The 19,336-nt window shown below is 47.9% G+C and overlaps 1 protein-coding gene across 1 annotated transcript in view; it reads right to left on the bottom strand.

Annotated features, from left to right (window-relative positions):
* Window positions 1-19,336, bottom strand: part of LOC311327019 (ras-specific guanine nucleotide-releasing factor RalGPS1-like) — a 137,403-nt gene that overhangs the window by 97,734 nt on the left and 20,333 nt on the right. Inside the window, exons 2-5 of the mRNA XM_084460017.1 lie at window positions 14,413-14,552; window positions 11,736-11,840; window positions 11,072-11,122; window positions 2,029-2,112 (exon numbers count right to left, since the gene is read on the bottom strand). Of these exons, the coding sequence (XP_084316143.1) occupies window positions 2,029-2,112; window positions 11,072-11,122; window positions 11,736-11,840; window positions 14,413-14,469 (297 nt within the window). The 5' untranslated portion in view covers window positions 14,470-14,552. The remainder of the gene's footprint in view (window positions 1-2,028; window positions 2,113-11,071; window positions 11,123-11,735; window positions 11,841-14,412; window positions 14,553-19,336) is intronic.

Here is a 19,336-nt window from a genome sequence, read left to right as displayed (position 1 = left end):
AGGGAAAGAAAAACATCCCCCCCCCCCCCGCGCCCACCACCACTTCAAACAGGTTACATTAGGTAGACTCATTCGCAACGTTTTTCAAGTCTGAAATGTCTTTGGCAGGTTTGGGTTATGCTCCATGAAGTAGAACCAAGGCCAGATCACGGGAAGCCATTAAGAGTTCCATCACCAGAGGGATATTAGGGTCATCATCCAGCCAGCTAGAACGAGTAGAAGGATCTAGAAGGATCTACTATCTGGTCCCATGTTATAATGAGTAGACCAGTCATTATCTGGTCCCATGTTATAATGAGTAGACCAGGACATATCTGGTCCCATGTTATAATGAGTAGACCAGTCATTATCTGGTCCCATGTTATAATGAGTGGACCAGTCATTATCTGGTCCCATTTTATAATGAATAGACCAGTCATTATCTGGTCCCATGTTATAATGAGTAGACCAGTCATTATCTGGTCCCATGTTATAATGAATAGACCAGTCATTATCTGGTCCCATGTTATAATGAATAGACCAGTAGTTATCTGGTCCCATGTTATAATGAATAGACCAGTCATTATCTGGTCCCATGTTATAATGAGTAGACCAGTCACTGATTTAGTTAATAATTTATGTTTAAATGTTCCGACCAAATATTGTGAAATATTGCTACAGCTTCAAGTAGACTAGTAGGACTAGTTAGCCTACCAGGCCTACCGATAAATGTCATTATAAATATTAAATAAATGCTTCAGAAATGGATGGAAATAAATGCATTGAGTGGAGAGTTAATGTGATATTTGGAACATGCGTGGAGAACGGAGCAGGAAGAGCGTAGGGGAACACGGCCGACTGAGGAAGATGCTTAAACAGTCTCCTGTTCCCCCTCAATGAACACATCCTACATGAGGGCTCCAGGGTCTGGCTTTGGCTAGTCTGTTTGAAAAGCCCACGTAAAAAAGCTTCTCTTATATATGCCGTTCTGGACTGTTGAGCACCAAACCCTTCTTTTCTAAACTTGGCTGACGCGCGTCGGACTCTACCTGTTTGGACAGGGCAGACACCGTCTGAGGGAATGGAAGTGTTATGTTACGGTAGGCTGGAAAAACCAAATCCACACAGGAAAATAAGAAAGAGCTATCTGGGGAAATAACCTAGCATTAGACCAGTGGTTCTTAACCTTGTTGGAGGTACAGAACCCCACCAGTTTCATATGCGCATTCACCGAACCCTTAATTGGAAAAATAAAATATGATTTTTTCAAATTCAAAACATAGGTATATATTTTACTGGTGCACAAAATGAACCGTGCATCAACATCACTGTGTTCAAAGAACAAAACCATCAAAACATGATTTTCACACAAAAACAAAAACATAATAATGAATATTTACTGCAAATCAGTGTGACTTCTGCTGTTGCCTTTCAGAGACCAGTTCAGAAAGTCGACTACTGAGCGCACCAAATTCCCTGCAGCACAGATAGGCCAAGCGATGTAGCGTGATCACCTGCAGCCAATGATGGCCAAGCGGGGCGTGTCATCACAAATCATATGAGTCGGGTGTGTGTCTTGACCTCCGCCGAACCCCTGAGACTGACTCACCGAACCCCTGGGGTTCGATTGAACCCAGGTTAAGAACCACTGCATTAGACATTTAGTGGTGGATTAAGCCCCAATGCGCCAATGTTCAGTTTATAAACGCCTGGGGCTTCATTAGGATCCCCCACACTGCATTGCAGCGTCGTCGAAACTATATCAAACGCAACCTGCTTGACCAATGAGAACAAGCTGAGAATACTATGAGGAACTGGACAGGATATCCTGTCCCTTGATCAACGGACACAGAGAGAGAGCCCTGTGTTTCTATTATGAAAACAGCATTCATCATCATAATTGTCACTATGAAATTGTAGAAATAATCTTATCGTCAACATTTATTGTTATTGATTTGTCATCATTATTCGTGAAGATGAATTAGGCTGATGTGATTCTGCGAAGACTTTCTATCCCGCGGTTGAGGTGTAGTCGGACGAAGGTCTCACCTGGTTGAATCTCCGCGTGAACGCCACCACGTTGGGCGCCAAGCTGTGCTTCTCCTTCCTGTTCCAGCCGCAGCTCGCCAGCTCCTGAAACGCAAACGCCGCACCATCATCCCCATGACCAAACCGCCTGACTGACAGCCCTCAGACCTGTGAAGACCCCCGTATGAGGAAGAAGTTACTCCCGGGGTCAAGACGCCATCTTGAAATACAAAGCGGATTCTATCTCCGGAGCACAGAGCCTCTTTGTTGGGAGTTGTGTGAAGAGCTTGCACATGTCTGGACATCTGAGTGTGTGTGTCATTTCTCGTTAGTCATCAATGACTTAATTCAAACAGGTTATTTTCATGAGCAAATTAGCAGACCTTCACATGTCCTGTGGTAGTGGAGAGACCAGTGTTGTGGTAGTGGAGAGAACAGTGTTGTGGTAGTGGAGAGAACAGTGTTGTGGTAGTGGAGAGACCAGTGTTGTGGTAGTGGAGAGAACAGTGTTGTGGTAGTGGAGAGAACAGTGTTGTGGTAGTGGAGAGAACAGTGTTGTGGTAGTGGAGAGAACAGTCTTGTGGTAGTGGAGAGAACAGTCTTGTGGTAGTGGAGAGAACAGTCTTGTGGTAGTGGAGAGAACAGTCTTGTGGTAGTGGAGAGAACAGTCTTGTGGTAGTGGAGAGACCAGTGTTGTAGTGGAGAGAACAGTGTTGTGGTAGTGGAGAGAACAGTGTTGTGGTAGTGGAGAGAACAGTCTTGTGCAATGCAACAACAACAAAAAAAAGTGTAAAACGTTAAGTGGAAAAAAAAAAAACACTTCACAATCCGTGCCCGGATGGCCTCGCCAGACTGGGTCCACGACGGCTCGTAAACAGCAGCTGAACGGCACGGAGATGATTAGAGGAGAGCAGGGGATTACGGTCTGGACATTCCCAGAAGGTGCCGCTTTAAACCGGCCTGCCGGGGGGCGCCGACACCTCCCTGCCGGTACCGACGCACCGCGAGGGTCTCGACCCAGCAGCTGTTCGCCGGGTCACCCCGACCGGGACACTCTCCCTCGGGCTCCACGGCCTCTCGTTTTACTGCGCTTCAGAAGCAGGTCAGAGGAATGCAGAAGTCATGACTGACATTTTATTTTCCTGTAGCTTTTATGGATGTTTAATGAGACGTTAAGTGTTCTTAGTCAAAAGTGAAGGCCAAGGAAGATCAGGTCACAATAGGGCTGGGTATCGAGTCGAATTTCAAGAATCGACTCGATTCCGATTCACAAGGTTCGGAATCGATTATCACGATTCAATTCGATTCGATTCAATATCGATTCGGTTAGTGTTACTAAAACCAGTTTTTTTTAGCTGTAACCTTAATTACATGACTGCGAGGTTAGGCAACACATCAATACTAGGGCTATAACTATAAATAACTGATTTGAATCAGCTCAGACTAAGGGCATCAAAGGACACAGTATCGACTACCGGTCAAAAACCGACATTTTATCACAAGCACTCTATTGGTTGTCCAGCATTCGAGCGACCATCTTGACGTTCTGATTCTACGGTACAATAAATATCTCAACTCTTCGCAAAGGCTACTTGGACCACCATGTTCTGTCCCTGCCAGGGTGTGAACCAGACCGAACCACAAACACAGCATCCGCCGGTTAAAAGTCTGGCTGAGAATCTCCCACCTTCATCCGAAGTCTCACTCCCAGATTCTGGAATGAGGCTAGAAAGAAAAAACACTCGACTTGGCCGCTAACCGCTTCCTTTTATGTGGAATTCCACTGACTTCCTGACTTCGGTGTCCGACCTGTCAGGGTCACTTCAGGTATGGAAAGTTCTAGACCTTCTCTCCTTCTTCTCTACCCCTCCGCTTTTATAGGATGGCACATGCAGGGACAGGATTGAAAACAGACCTGGAGTCAGTTACAGTACAACTCTTTCTCCTTGAGTCGGCAGGTCTTTGCTTGCTGGGGCTGTTGCCATGTAGATACCGTACATACTGTAGATAGAGAGATAAATACTTTATTGATCCCGAAGTCAATTTAGGCCTCCAGTAGCTTAAAACACACCGTATGAAATTCAGCAGCACATATAAAATAAAAAGCACCATACATGAACATAAAATACTGGAACTACTCATTAAAAGCCATCAAGTGGGCGGGACTAATATACCGTAACTACTCAAATACAGGAAGTGAGCAGGGGGCTGAACATTAGTGGATAAATATAGACCAGAGATGAAATATACATCCCTACAGGGGAGAAGCTATGCCTATAAACACCTGCTTAGTCAACAGCCAATGAGAGGATGTGGTCGCGAGGGAAAGGACCACAGGTTCTGTGCTCACGCAGGCCGTAGAACCCTCAAAGAACACGGTTCCTTCCCACAGAGAACTTCCACTGTTCTTTACAGGTGACGAATAGGAAGGACTGTAGAAGCATATTCAGCTCTGTGTGAAGCCACACGTTGGGCCTTTTCAATGGAGCAAATCCCCCTCGTTTCTCGCAAAGACTGATCTTTGCGCAACCTTTCACAATGTGTAGCTCGCAGATTCCCGTCTCCAAGCTCAAATTATACAGTGTATAATTTATATGTGAGGGAGATACACAGGGAACGAATCCAGAGTTGAGAAGTAGGGGTTTCTAAGAAAGCTGTTAGGGGCAAAAGGGGAAAAAACTCCACTTGAATCCCCAGTATAAATGTAGTGTTTGGCCGAGGCCCTGGCCGGGGGGACTGGCATCTGACCGCACCACCAGAACCCAGGTCATGCTGCCATATAAAGTTATAACCCGGCCGATGGATGGACATACCACCCACTCTGGATAAACAGAGTTGTGTCACTTTTTACTGCCCAGAGATCAACAGAGCCAAAAAGTTGTTCCTGCCTCGGGGGCTGGACAAGATGGCGCCCGCTACCCCCAGACTGGAGGAAGAGGACATGTTCAGCGTCGCTCTCTCCTCTGCTCCGTCTCTTCTCGGAAATGGAGATTTTTTTCTCGCCCATTCCAGTCTGTTGTCCAGGTGTACACCTAAGTACTTCCAAGTACACTAGTCATCTTGCATCCTTCAAACTCCTCGAGATCTGTAACGAATCATAGTACTGCCATTCAACTTGACCACAGGTGACATATGCAAACAACACAATTCTGAACGCGATTATCTGGCAGCCGCGCAACCGACTGATCCACACTACAACTGACTGCTGGTATACGTGGCAGTCGACGGCGCTTTCACAGAGCTATTGAACTATTCTAGTCCGGTCTAATACATCCCTGCTGTGAAACAGACGTTTCATTTGTTTTCCATTGCTTTGGTCCTCATAACGGGCTCAATAAAAGATAATTAGAGCTTTGCCTGATTCTCATGCTTGGTTTTTCTTGAGGATGAATAAGACTCATTGAAAGTTATTTGGCTTGAAAAAAAAAGTCCGCGTTGGTGTTGTTTTTTTCCCGCCTCGCGTTTTCAAAGACGAAATGAAAGCGCTAGCCGAGCGCTGGGAGGTCAGACGTTCCAGTCCAAGGCCGCGGTTCAACTCTCCCCAACAATACTTTTTATCGTCCCCGGGACGCTAAACGATCTTCAGTCTCTCAGATTGCTATTGTCGCATCGTCATGGCTTTCGCAGATGTGTCTGGCCTTTTGGCCTCCGTGACTGCGTTCAAACCCCGCGGCACCGAAGTCCCTTCCAAGAAGCTGATCTTCTGAGCAGCTGAGGACAGAGGATGGTAAGATCTTCACAGGCGATGATCAGAGAGGCAGTGCTGTGATGTGCGCTGATGCACACTGAACCCGTTTAAAGCATGACATTACTTGGTTACTGTCAAGAAAATTGTCGCGCGGGAGCAGCAGTGTGAAATCGTTTGGAAATCTAAAGAAAACGAGAAGAAAAAAAAAAACCATCAAAGTGACGCATCTGTCTTTGACGTAACATCTGCCTGATTGAACAGAGAGTGGAGCGTGTTGGTGAGGGAGGGGTGACGACGCTGTGCGGAGTATGTGTTCAGAGCCCGCCTGACTCATAGCCCTCTCCCTTCCACCATCTCCAGGACATAGCCCTGTCCCAGGATGTACCCTTCTCCCTTCTCAAGGACATAGACCTGTCCCTTCTCCAGGACATAGCCCTCTCCCTTCCACCATCTCCAGGACATAGCCCTGACCCAGGATGTACCCTTCTCCCTTCTCCAGGACATAGACCTGTCCCTTCCACCATCTCCAGGACATAGCCCTGTCCCAGGATGTACCCTTCCCCATCTCCAGGACATAGCCCTCTCCCTTCCCCATCTCCAGGACATAGCCCTCTCCCTTCCCCATCTCCAGGACATAGCCCTGTCCCAGGATGTACCCTTCCCCCTTCTCCAGGACATAGCCCTCTCCCTTCTCCCATCTCCAAGACATAGCCCTGTCCCAGGATGTACCCTTCTCCCTTCTCCAGGACATAGCCCTCTCCCTTCCCAGTGGAGCGTGTTGGCGAGAGAGGAGCCGCGACACTGTGTAGAGCACAAGAGTGTTCAGATCCCATCTGCGTGTGCATACCGAACCCATGTTGTGCTGCGCCAGTGTTCCCTTCCAACTCATTCGCATGTTTAATGTGAGAAAAAACGAGAAGTCGATAACGACGGGTATTAAGTGTGCAATGCATCCCGTGTTTTTCCACCGTGTCTACGTACGGCGCGTCTCGGCCAACGCATGCAGGGGGGCGGTACGGGAGCGTCGTAACGCAGTCTACCCATAAAACCAGCCGGCCGGCAGCGCTCTGCATCTGTAGTGTGATTACATAACGCTCCTCAAACGAGCTCCACACACTGAAACCCTGACGCAATTTCGGGAGTTTTCGGCTTTATTGCGCGCAGCAGTGAGATCTATGGCGACGAACGGTGTCCTTTCACAGTATCGGGTTTTATTGTGTAGATACTGTTTCTGTTTCGTTGTTTATTTAACTGAGTAATGTGCAGCGTCATCCGAGCGTGGCTTGTGTATAAATGTGTCATATCAGGCTCTGATGGGTTTCCTAAACGCCAAGTCGTGATTCAGTTTGAAAACATGCGAGGCTACAAATCCACTTTCAACAACCCAGAGCTTTCAAATTCAATAATACAAACCTTTTAAGCAAGGTAAACAATAATCTAACTGTTTTAAACAGCCTATCCGTCACAAAAGAGACATCTAATGTAATATTGTGGAGATTCACTTTAAAAGGATATGAAGATAATTTTTGTATGTGTTGGTGTGAGGTACCTGTCTGTCTATACAGTCATGTGTTGGTGTGAGGTACCTGTCTGTCTATAGTCATGTGTTGGTGTGAGGTACCCGTCTGTCTATAGTCATGTGTTGGTGTGAGGTACCTGTCTGTCTATAGTCATGTGTTGGTGTGAGGTACCTGTCTGTCTATAGTCATGTGTTGGTGTGAGGTACCTGTCTGTCTACACAGTCATGTGTTGGTGTGAGGTACCTGTCTGTCTATACAATCATGTGTTGGTGTGAGGTACCTGTCTGTCTACACAGTCATGTGTTGGTGTGAGGTACCTGTCTGTCTACACAGTCATGTGTTGGTGTGAGGTACCTGTCTGTCTATACAATCATGTGTTGGTGTGAGGTACCTGTCTGTCTATAGTCATGTGTTGGTGTGAGGTACCTGTCTGTCTACACAGTCATGTGTTGGTGTGAGGTACCTGTCTGTCTATAGTCATGTGTTGGTGTGAGGTACCTGTCTGTCTATAGTCATGTGTTAGTGTGAGGTACCTGTCTGTCTACACAGTCATGTGTTGGTGTGAGGGACCTGTCTGTCTAGTCATGTGTTGGTGTGAGGTACCTGTCTGTCTATAGTCATGTGTTGGTGTGAGGTACCTGTCTGTCTATAGTCATGTGTTGGTGTGAATTACCTGTCTGTCTACACAGTCATGTGTTGGTGTGAGGTACCTGTCTGTCTACACAGTCATGTGTTGGTGTGAGGTACCTGTCTGTCTACACAGTCATGTGTTGGGGTGAGGTACCCGTCTGTCTGTAGCCATGTGTTGGTGTGAAGGTGGGCATATAAATATATTTATAATATACAATAAATACAATTTATAAAATACATTATAAATAAAAATAACATAACATAACATATGAACAAAGGCCATGTTTCACTTTTTGTAAGGCTGGGGTCAATAGTAGGAAAAGTCATCAAAAGTCTAAGTTGAAATAAAGATAATTTAGGGGGTTTTCTCGGCTGTTAAACATCGTGGTGGGTAATTTTGGGACTTAAGACAACACAAGGGTCCGTCACAGTTCAATCCTTCAATCCCCCCTCAAACGTGCCTTCACGAAATGTGGCCCAGGTAAGAAGAGACATCAATTTGTCCACATGAGAACATGTATTCCAAGGCTCCGAAACTGACTGACATTTTTCCCAGCAGTCGAGAGGTCCTAGATTGTGTTTATCCAGCAATTACCACAAGCGTTTCCAACTCACCTGGGACCAGAGAACGAGGGAGGTCGCTGTCTGCTTGGAAGGGCGGACCTGCTTTTCCCATCAGGCTAAGCCCGAATGCACACCTGTGTTTGGCCATGGAACCAGGGCGAGGGGGTAATGGAAGCAGAGGGAATGGAGGCTATACAAACACTACGCTGACTGACAACTGTGAATACTCCGGCTGTCCTCCCATTTCAATTGGCGACGTCCTGGGGAATGGACAGGAGTACATCCTGGAGAAGGGACAGGGCTATGTCCCAGAGCAGGGACAAGGCTATGTCCTGGGGAAGGGACAGGGCTATGTCCTGGAGAAGGGACAGGGTTGTGTCCTGGAAAAAGGAAAGGGATACATCCTGGGACACGACTATGTCCTGGAGAAGGGGAAGGGAGAGGGCTATGTCCTGGAGAAGGGACAGGTCTATGTCTTGGAGAAGGGTACATCCTGGGACACGGCTATGTCCTGGAGATGGGGAAAGGAGGGGGCTATGTCCTGGGGAACAGTGGTATACAGTGGTATGGTATGGACGTTTTTTATTAGTTTTTTTGTTTTTAAATTGCAAAATGCATTGCCATTTGAATAAAGAGCCTAAAAAACTTCCATAGTATGGGGCTTTAAATTGTCTTTCTGAAGCAAAAAAAAGACGACATCTTTTTTTTTTGCCTTCCATTTCTTCACAGGGAAACATAATAGTCCGATGTGAAGGCTGCCAACAGTGAATCAGCTGGACCCTGGGCATCACGTAACAACCTGGGATTTCTAGAGCCATAATAATGTGAACAGACCCTCAGGTTGCGTCCGTTTATTGGGTTGACTGCTATTAAACACAATCACGCTGTTGCTTTAAGAAAAACCCCATAACCTCTCCAGTCATGTCAGACCGAGGCCTACGGGCGTCTGGCACCCAGTGAGGGGGATATTCTGGCACCCTGTGAGGGGGATATTCAAACTTGCTGAGCTGCTGAGAAGCCGATGTTCATTAATTACTCGCTTTTTCCACCGTTTGATAGGATCTCTAAATTGGGCTACTTTTTTTTTTTTTTTTTTTTAACAGAACCCGTTTTATTGGTTCTTAACCTCGGTTCTTCCTAGAACAGCATCCAGTTGATCGAAACAAAGAGCCGGAGCTCAGGGGTTGGTAGAACCGGGATCTGGAGAACCATGAGGGAGATTAGTCTGAAGAAACCTTTACATCGTTGCCTGAACGGGACTTGGACCTGCTTTCGTTCGTAATCCAATCCAGACACAACGCTGTGCTGCTACAGTACTTATTTCATCCAAACGGCATATTAAGCGTAATTCGCAAATCGTCGGTGACGCGCTGCCAAGTTTTCTGAGGTGCGCTGCCAGATCTACCACCATCATCTCTCCTTTCTCCCAACGATCTCTGCCATGTTGACAGTCTGTGGAAAGAGATTATCTCATGTTGAGATGTTGAGGTTGTTGAACACCTGTCCCCACACTAAAAACTCCATCTTGAATTGATGCGCATTGAGTAGCTATAGAAGTCAACCTGTAGGAAGTCCATGAGACTACGGATGAACACGAGGCGAGGAACAATCTTGGTTTATCGGAGATCAAATTGAGAGATCGAGGCCTCAACTAAAATATAGTGTTCTGGGGAGAGGCTGGGAGAGGCTGGGGAGAGGCTGGGGAGAGGCTAGGAGAGGCTGGGGAGAGGCTGGGGAGCGGCTGGGAGAGGTTGGGAGAGGCTGGGAGAGGCTGGGGAGAGACTGGGGAGAGGCTGGGGGAGAGACTGGGAGAGGCTGGGGAGAGGCTCACGAGAGGCTAGGGAGAGGCTGGGGAGAGGCTGGGGAGAGGCTGGGAGAGGCTGGGAGAGGCTGGGGAGAGGCTGGGGAGAGGCTGGGGAGAGGCTGGGAAGAGACTGGGAGAGGCTGGGGAGAGGCTGGGGAGAGGCTGGGGAGAGGCTGGGGAGAGGCTGGGGAGAGGCTCGGGTCGGTCAATGAAAAGGTAACGGAACCGCTCTGAGGTAAAAAGCCGAGGGTCTGGCCTGCGGTCAGCCTTTTAAACGAGCGGCTTTTTAAACGACCTTTTGCATCTGTCAGGTCGTCCGTTCGTCCAGGAGCGCGCTGTCGCCATTAGTGTGACACGTTCAAGAGCCGCCGTTGTAATGATGTGCTTCCTCTCGTGGATTTAAACATGATTAAATCCTCGTCCTCGGTACACTCCTCTCCAAAACAAATAAAACGTTGCTCGTGGCGAAGATAAAGAGATCATAAATCACAGCTCGACACCGATGGAAATGACAGCAGCCGATTGAAAAGTTTGAGAATTCCTGGCGACCGCTCCGGAGAAAAAGACCGAATAAAGCAATTATACTTGACTATAAATATTTAGCTGATTCAGCACCCCAACCATGCATAGTCAAAAATGTGTGTGTGATTCCAGCATTACTCGCTGAGCCAACCAACCCGGGCTCTGCTCTGAATCAGCCAATCAGGTCACAACTACCGGACCATCATCCTACTCCATCATACACGTGAAGCGGGAGAATGCGAACGGGGTCCGTCATCAATCACGCCGTGCCTTGGTCTTCTGGAAATCCTCTCCGATAATGAATAATCAGATATACAGACTTCGCTCTGCTCTTACCTCCGGCTGGATGGCTTTGAACACGGGCGTATCCATCAGCGTGATCTGGCTCTGAAATCACAGGACAGAAATCCCTTCAGTCTCCCGACACACGCAGGGGAGAAGTGAATGAATGCATGCATGCTCGTGAGTAATGGAGTAGCGCTTTGAACGATGTCCACTTATGGAAATAATGAATCCCCCCATGCATCATTGTTAAAGACGGTTAAAGCTGTTGTGTGTCACTGGGGGGGCCTTCTGGTGTTCCTGGGGGTCCGGAGGGGTCTCTAGGTTCACCTTCAGCCAAGCGAGGGCCCCCGTCTCTCTCTCTAGCCCAGCATCTCGACAACGCTGACTTTGTCTGGTAAGTAAGTAAGTAAGTAAGTAGCCTTGAGAACCAATGGTTCTGGAGCCTAGTGACCCATAGGGGAGGAGCCTATCTCCTGATTCCTTAGCGTGAGGCAGCTTGCTGTACAAGTACACCCCCTGGACATGACGCTAGTATGTCGCAGGGACTCACCCCCAATCCAACCCTTGATGCTGAGTGCCAAGCAGGGAGGCATTGAGTACCATTTTTTATAGTATTTGGTACGACTCGGCCGGGAATCGAACCCCCGACCTCCCTCAGGGCGGACGCTCTAACCACAAGGCCGTTGAGCTGGTGTTGACCTGTCAAGTTACTCACGGCGAACTCCTCGGGGGTGACCTTCAGCACGTCGAACACCACGGCGTCGTAGCTCTTGGCGTAGTCCAGGCTCGCGCCGTCCAGCGAATCAGAGCTGCTGCTGGCCTGAGGGGGACGGAGAGAAGACGGAGAGACAGAAAAAGAGGACGGACGAAGTGATTGACCAATCAGAGACAGGACGGCAAGAGGCCGACGGGCATGCAGACACCAAGTTTTGCATTTTTAGTTCTAATTTATTGCCTTATTGTCATTGAATGTTTCTATACTACAACTACTACTATACATAATGGATCAGAGAGACAGAGCTATCAATTACAGACAGGCAATGAGTTAATACACATTAATTGGGGCGGCAGTAGCTCAGTGGCTTCTGGGAATCGGAAGGTTCTGGGTTCAATTCCAGCTCCTCCCAGAAACAGGTCTAAGGGTCCTTGGGCAAGACACGGAACCCCAACTCCCTCCCAATGAGCAGGCTAGCACCTTGCATGGCAGCTGCCGCCACTGGTGTGTGAAGGTGTGTGTGAATGGGTGAACGAGAGAGGTCAGAGGTCAAAGCGCCCGGATGGGGATCTAAGCACGAAGCCAATCGGCGCTCAGCATGATCGAGCTACCTGAATGAGATCTGATCTATGTTGTGAGTATAACTAATGATAATTGTACCCACAATGCACCTAGTCCCGACACTAACCTATGAGAGCCCTAACATTTAGAGCAAGCACCATGAACCTTGAACTCTGTGGATTTACAAAGTAGACAGGCTTCTGAGTAGAATAGACTCTATTTTAACTGAACAGCTGTGATACTAATAACTACATTACCCAGAATGCTACAATAAAACAACCTTACATGTGGCACCTTTAAACCAACGATTAGATGAAATGTGAAGAAGGGACTCACTTTATTTAGACCCTCTAAGCCAGAGAGGGGGTTTAGCAATAGGAGATGCATGTGTCACCCAGGTAATGGGGGGGAACATATTTTTCCACCTAAAACTGACTTATAGTTATTTTACTGGTTCAGCTCCAGGCTGCGTGTGACGGGCGGAGATCTCTGCCGTCCGGCGCTCGACGGAAAAAACGTGACGGGAGATTTTCCCTCATATTTAATGTTTATAGGCCGCGGACTTATGGCATCTGCATCAGACGACCGTCTCTGGTCTGGGAACCCTGATTTATGAGCGGGTCTGTCTGTGAGAGGGGATCGTCCTCGAACCCAGATCCTGTCCCCTAGGACCACGCTGGGCTCGCGCGTGTGTGTGTGTGTGTGTGTGTGCGTGTGTGTGTGTGTGTGTTTGTGTGCGTGTGTGAGTCTACATATAGTATATCAAATACACTGCTGACTATGCATTTCTTAGAGCGTAGGGTTACCGTAAATGCAAACAGACACTGTGTGTGGGTGTGTGTGTGTGTGTGTGTTTGTGTGAGTGTGTGAGTCTACAAATAGTATATCAAATACACTGCTGACTATGCATTTCTTAGAGCGTAGAGTTACCGTAAATGCAAACAGACACAGCGTGTGTGTGTGTGTGTGTGTGTGTGTGTCTTACATGCATGCCTGTGTCTAGTTAGCCCTCCTTTCTGCTTACACAGTGAGATGTGTTGTGTTGTGTTACATGATCGCACAGACAGACAGACAGACAAGACAGAAAGAAAGACAAGAGACAGACAGACAGACAGACAGAGACAGACAGAGACAGACAGACAAGAGACAGACAGACAGACAGACAGACAGACAAAGAGAGACAGACAGACAGACAGACAGACAGACAGACAGACAGACAGACAGAGACAGACAGACAGACAGACAGACAGACAGACAGACAGACAGACAGAGACAGACAGACAGACAGACAGACAGACAGACAGACAGACAGACAGACAGACACAGACAGAGAGACAGACAGACAGAGACAGACAGAGACAGACAGACAGACAGAGACAGACAGAGACAGACAGACAGAGACAGACAGAGAGACAGAGACAGACAGACAAAGAGAGACAGACAGACAGACACAGACACAGACAGACAGAGACAGACAGAGACAGACAGACAGAGACAGACAGAGACAGACAGAGACAGGCAGAGACAGAGACAGAGACAGACAGAGACAGAGACAGACAGACAGTAGCTTCAGAACGAGGAGACGGGTCCAGACATTTCCCCGGGGGTCCGGGCGAGACGCTAGCCCCCCCGGCAGCAGCTGCCACCTCAGACGGTGTCAGTGGAACCGGAATATCTCCCAGGCTTCAGACCTATTAAATGTGTTCTAAACAGCTCATCGCATGGGATTTTATGTTCAACGTCATAGAAATTGTTGCCATTTGGGAGATAAAAGCCTTTGACTGGGACGGCTGTAGCTCAGTTGGTAGAGCGGGTCGTTCAGCGATCGAAGGGTCGGCGGTTCGAATCCCAGCTCCGACTGTCCACATGTCGAAGTGTCCTTGAGCAAGACACCTAACCCCAAAATTGCTCCCAATGAGCAGGTTAGCGCCTTGCATGGCCGCTACCGCCATTGGTGTGTGAGTGTGTGTGTGAATGGGTGAATGAGAGGCCATTGTAAAGCGCTTTGAGTGCCGCTAAGGTGGAAAAGCGCTATATAAGTGTAGTCCATTTACCATTTGAGCCGAGAGCAGAGATGTGTTTGTCTGGAGGAGGCGCGGCGAGGCGCGGTTCTTACCTCCGAGGTGCCAGAGTTGATGCTGGCTCCATCCGAGAGGCCGTCCCTCCGGTACATGCTCACGGGGGGGCCGGGGGGGCGCGCAGGCGGGGGCGGCCGAGGCCCTTAGCTGGGTGACGCGCGTGACCTTTCATCCATGCCTGAGGGAGGGAGGGAGGGAGAGAGGGGGGGAGAGGGAGAGAGAGAGGGAGAGAGAGGGAGAGAGAGAGAGGGGGAGAGAGAGAGAGAGAGAGAGAGGGGGGGAGAGAGAGAGAGAGAGAGAGAGAGAGAGGGAGAGGGAGAGGGAGAGGGAGAGAGAGAGAGACGCGTTCAGGACTCAAGCTGCTGGGGAGGAGCAAAGCCAAGACTGTGGTCACGGTGGTTTGTGTTGCTAATCTGACATAATTACATTTTAGCAATTTAGCAGAAACGTTTATCCAGAGCGACTTACAGTAAGTCCATTTGTCTAGAGTACAGTATGTGATCCCGCTACACATCCCAGTCAGTCAGTCAGTCATGGGGAGAGGTATGAGGTTCGGGAGGTACAGTAGAGCGGCCGACTGAGGGTCATGAGGTCACCGGTTTGATCCTGGCACTGTGCCCAAGTGTCCTTGAGTCAGACAAAGAACCGCCAATCGCTCATGAGTGACACGGTGGCTCTGCGTCACACCGTCGCCTCACAGCAAGAAGGGCCTTTCTGTGTGGCATTTGCATGTTCTCCCCGTGTTCTGGGGGGAACCCGAGGGAAAGAACCCGATACGAAAAACAGAACGCCGTCCGTCCCCGACGACACATAAATAAACACAGGAACATAAATATCGAAGGCCCATGCACGCTACCTACCGTCTACTCCCGGCTGCCCTCGAGGGAAGGACTCCGGTCATTCGTGTGTGTGTGTGTGTGTGTGTGTGTGTCTGTGTGTGTGTGTCTGTGTGTGTGTGTCTGGGCGTCGCCGCCTCCCTACACCGTGAGATGTGTGTTTCACTGTACGACTAATAAAGATGTGTTTGTTAAAACCTTACTGAAGAACAAGCGCCAGCAGCAGTCAGAGAGACGCTCTGGTATTATTTATCTATCAACCGCTCTGGTATTATATATCTATCAAACGCTCTGGTATTATATATCTATCAAACGCTCTGGTATTATATATCTATCAAACGCTCTGGTATTATATATCTATCAAACGCTCTGGTATTATATATCTATCAAACGCTCTGGTATTATATATCTATCAAACGCTCTGGTATTATATATCTATCAAACGCTCTGGTATTATAACTGGCTAACCAACTAACCGGCTAACCAAATAACCAGCTAACCAAATAACCAGCTAACCAATTAACCAGCTAACCAAATAACCAGCTAACCAAATAACCAGCTAACCAGTTAACCAACTACAACACTCATCTCAATACAGCAGGCCCGGTATCGGCGATGGTGTCAGACAAATTCAGACAGTCTTGTGGCAAAAATACATGGGAGAGACAAAAACAGCCTCCAGTCGCATGGCGTGCTGGCAGAGTGTGTGGGGAGTGCGGAGGCACGTGGCGGCCATGTCTGTCACGGCCACGAGCGTGTGATCTCTCAAGCAGCAGCAGCGTCTCCATCACTCACTCGCTGCCAACGCCAGCCCGCCCGCGAGGACACGGAGGAAATGGCCGACCGACCGTCGGAACCACAGATGGAGAAAACATAGGAAACTTCTGTATGTGACTTTTATTATGGAAATTCTCACACAGAGGACAAAAAAATCATATAGAAGGCCTGGAAAGTTAAACTATCAGAATAGTATTATGGGATGTTTTCTAGGAATTGGGTACGATATTAACAAGAGAGGCGATGTAAGAATATCATTATTTGGTAACAAAAAAAGATATTGCACTTTTCTGCAACCCCCCCCCCCCCCCCCCCCCTCCACCTACATCATACTTTTTATTACAGAAATATTGATATCCAACTTCTTAACAAATAATTATTTTTACATCATATGCATATGCAATTCATATGTATGATGTTGAAGATCATAAATTTGCAAATTGTTTTCCATTTAAACCTCACACACACCCATACTGTAGGCCCACACACACACACGCGCACACACACACACACACACACACACACACACACACACACACACACACACACACACACACACACAGTTCATGAGTGAGGGAGAGAATCACCTGAGGTAGGCCCCTGAACAAAGACACACATCCACCCCGAAACGTTGTAGATGTTCAATGCTGAGCACCAGACCCCCTCTTGAGGTAGATCCCTGAACTGCACGCTGAACCCAGTCTCAACCACACGGCTTCACACTGACTAAAATCTGACATTCTGGGGAGCGGCCATAGCTCAGTTGGTAGAGTGGGTCGTTCAATGATCGAAGGGTCAGCGGTTCGAATCCCAGCTCCGACTGTCCACATGTCGAAGTGTCCTTGAGCAAGACACCTAACGCCAAATTGCTCCCAATGAGCAGGTTAGCACCTTGCATGGCAGCTACCGCCATTGGTGTGTGAATGTGTGTGTGAACGGGTGAATGAGAGGCCATTGTAAAGTGCTTTGAGTGCCGCTAAGGTGGAAAAGCGCTATATAAGTACAGTCTGTTTACCATTTAATTTACAGGACTGAGGAATACCTAGGGCTGCACGATTATGACAAAAGATAATAATTGCGATTATTTGCTTCAAAATGGTAATTGCGATTGATAATTGTGATTAATATGTAATATATAATATTAATATATAATAACCAAAATGCTCCCAAATCACGGACGTTGATCCCTTTCTTGCTACGAACTCACTGACCTCGTTTACGCTCATTTTGTCACTACTCACGGCTGCAGGTTCTCTTGTGTCACTTGTCTTGACCTACTGCTATCTGTCTTCTCAGTGAAATTGCTACGCACAGCGCACTCAGCGGGAACGCATGTGATTGGTCAGACGGCATAAGCGCCTGTGATTCGTCCGTGTAGTCCTAGCACACTCAATTCAAAGCAAAATTATTAATCACATTAATTGCGGCCTTTTGCGATTAGTTAATCGCGGAGGTCATAATCGCGATTACGATTAATTCACGATTAATTGTGCCCAGGGTCCTAGGCCCAGCTCCGGCCCCCCAGGGTCGGAGGTACACAGCGGCCCCCAGGAGAACAAACCACTACGCCAAATCCTTCATTCCTTCTTCCATCAGGATACTAAATGCTGTCAGCAGCCTGTTCTGAAACTGTGATGTATGTTCTACTGTACTGCTTCCTGTATGTTGTAGTACTGCTTCCTGTATGTTGTAGTACTGCTTCCTGTATGTTGTAGTCATATAATCTCACTGCTGCTGCATCGTCCCTGTCTAGCACGACGTAGATCTGACATCTCTCAACGCAGAACTGTTTTCTTTGCTTGTGAATGTCTTTGCTGTGTTTTTATCTATGGATGGGTAATGGGCTGCAAACGACTTGCCCTTCTGTGACCAATAAAGCTGTCCGACTCTGAATCTGAATAAACAGCTCCACCGACTCTGAGGAGAACTTTCTATGATCCCGGCAGAGGCACAAAACATCCAAACGGCATACTGCCTTTGAAGACGGCGCCGGCGGTTGTGTGTGACCATAAAAGAGCCCTCACTGCTGTAGCCTATCTATGCAAGAAAATGGCTCAAAATAAAGCCTCAATTGGCTAGCGTTCATAAAAAATGACCTCCACTCCACTCCAGACCCCAAAAAATATTGTGAGAAGAAAAAATCAATGGCTCCCGATATAGAGAGCAGTTAAATGAATAGTACCAATCAAATGATGCCATCGATCGAGCATTCATGCTCCTCCGGCATGGCGTACCGTAATAACTACAGTCATAATTCAGTTACAGTGGTCACCCAGACACCATTACAATGACAGGAGCAGCAAAGGACCCTGGGAACAGGAAGTCATGTTTAAGAGCCGTTATGTGCTGCTATGCTAATGAATACACGCGGTTCAATCAAGGCCTAACCTCTCCTATCAGTCAGTGAGCGTCATCCTGGTGGGAGTGATGGGGTCCAGCTGACGGGTGGCATTGTGAACTCGCCACTAGATGGCAGCATAGTCCACCAGTCACACACACACACACACTCTCTCTCTCACACACACACCATGGAGGGAGACTATGTGCAGGCTGGCCAGCTTCCTTAATTTGACTGTGCCCTACTTCCTTCCCCAGCAGCAATGGTGGTGCTTCATATACAAGTCAGCATTTAGACACTGTGTTTACGACCAGGGGGGGGGCTGTGGGGGGGCGGAGGGTTTGAGCTGAGGTGGCAGGACTGCAGTGGGGCTGGGTGCCACCTCTGTGACAACGAGCATTCTGGGGATTCTCTCTGCAGCATCTCAGACCCGGGCAGAGGAGCAGGCTCAGAACCAATCACCTGCCCCGTGTGGGGAGAGAGGACGCACAGGAAATAAAGGATGGGATGTAAAAGGAAACAGGAAGTGAGGAGGGGGATAGAGACATGGACCAAGCCTGGACTACAGGCAGGATCCAACAACCATGTCCATACAGTACCATGTAATAATATAATAATAATAATAATAATAATAATCATCATCATAATAGAAATAGTAATAATAATCATAATAGAAATAGTAATAATAATACAACTTTATTTGTATAGCACATTTTCAAAACAAACGTTTTACAAAGTGCTTAACAGGACATGGCTGAAAAGACACAATGGGTTTAATAAAAATATAGACACGTATACAACGTGTGCTATCGGACGCTGACAACATGGCAGCCATGTCATGTGATCAGATACGATCACTCTCCCATGTGGAAAATACACACGTCTAGTCTCGACAGGGTGCTACAGTGTCTGGTATGGGCTGGCAGTAGAAGAAGAAGTCTTTATTTGTCCTCCGACACACATGGGCGACACATGGGAACACACACACACACACACACACACTATAATCAG

The sequence above is a fragment of the Borostomias antarcticus genome (genome assembly GCF_949987555.1).
Source record: "Borostomias antarcticus genome assembly, chromosome: 30".
NCBI lineage: Eukaryota > Metazoa > Chordata > Actinopteri > Stomiiformes > Stomiidae > Borostomias > Borostomias antarcticus.
Note: the sequence above shows the minus strand (reverse complement) of the source record. Positions and strands in the feature narration are given on the sequence as shown.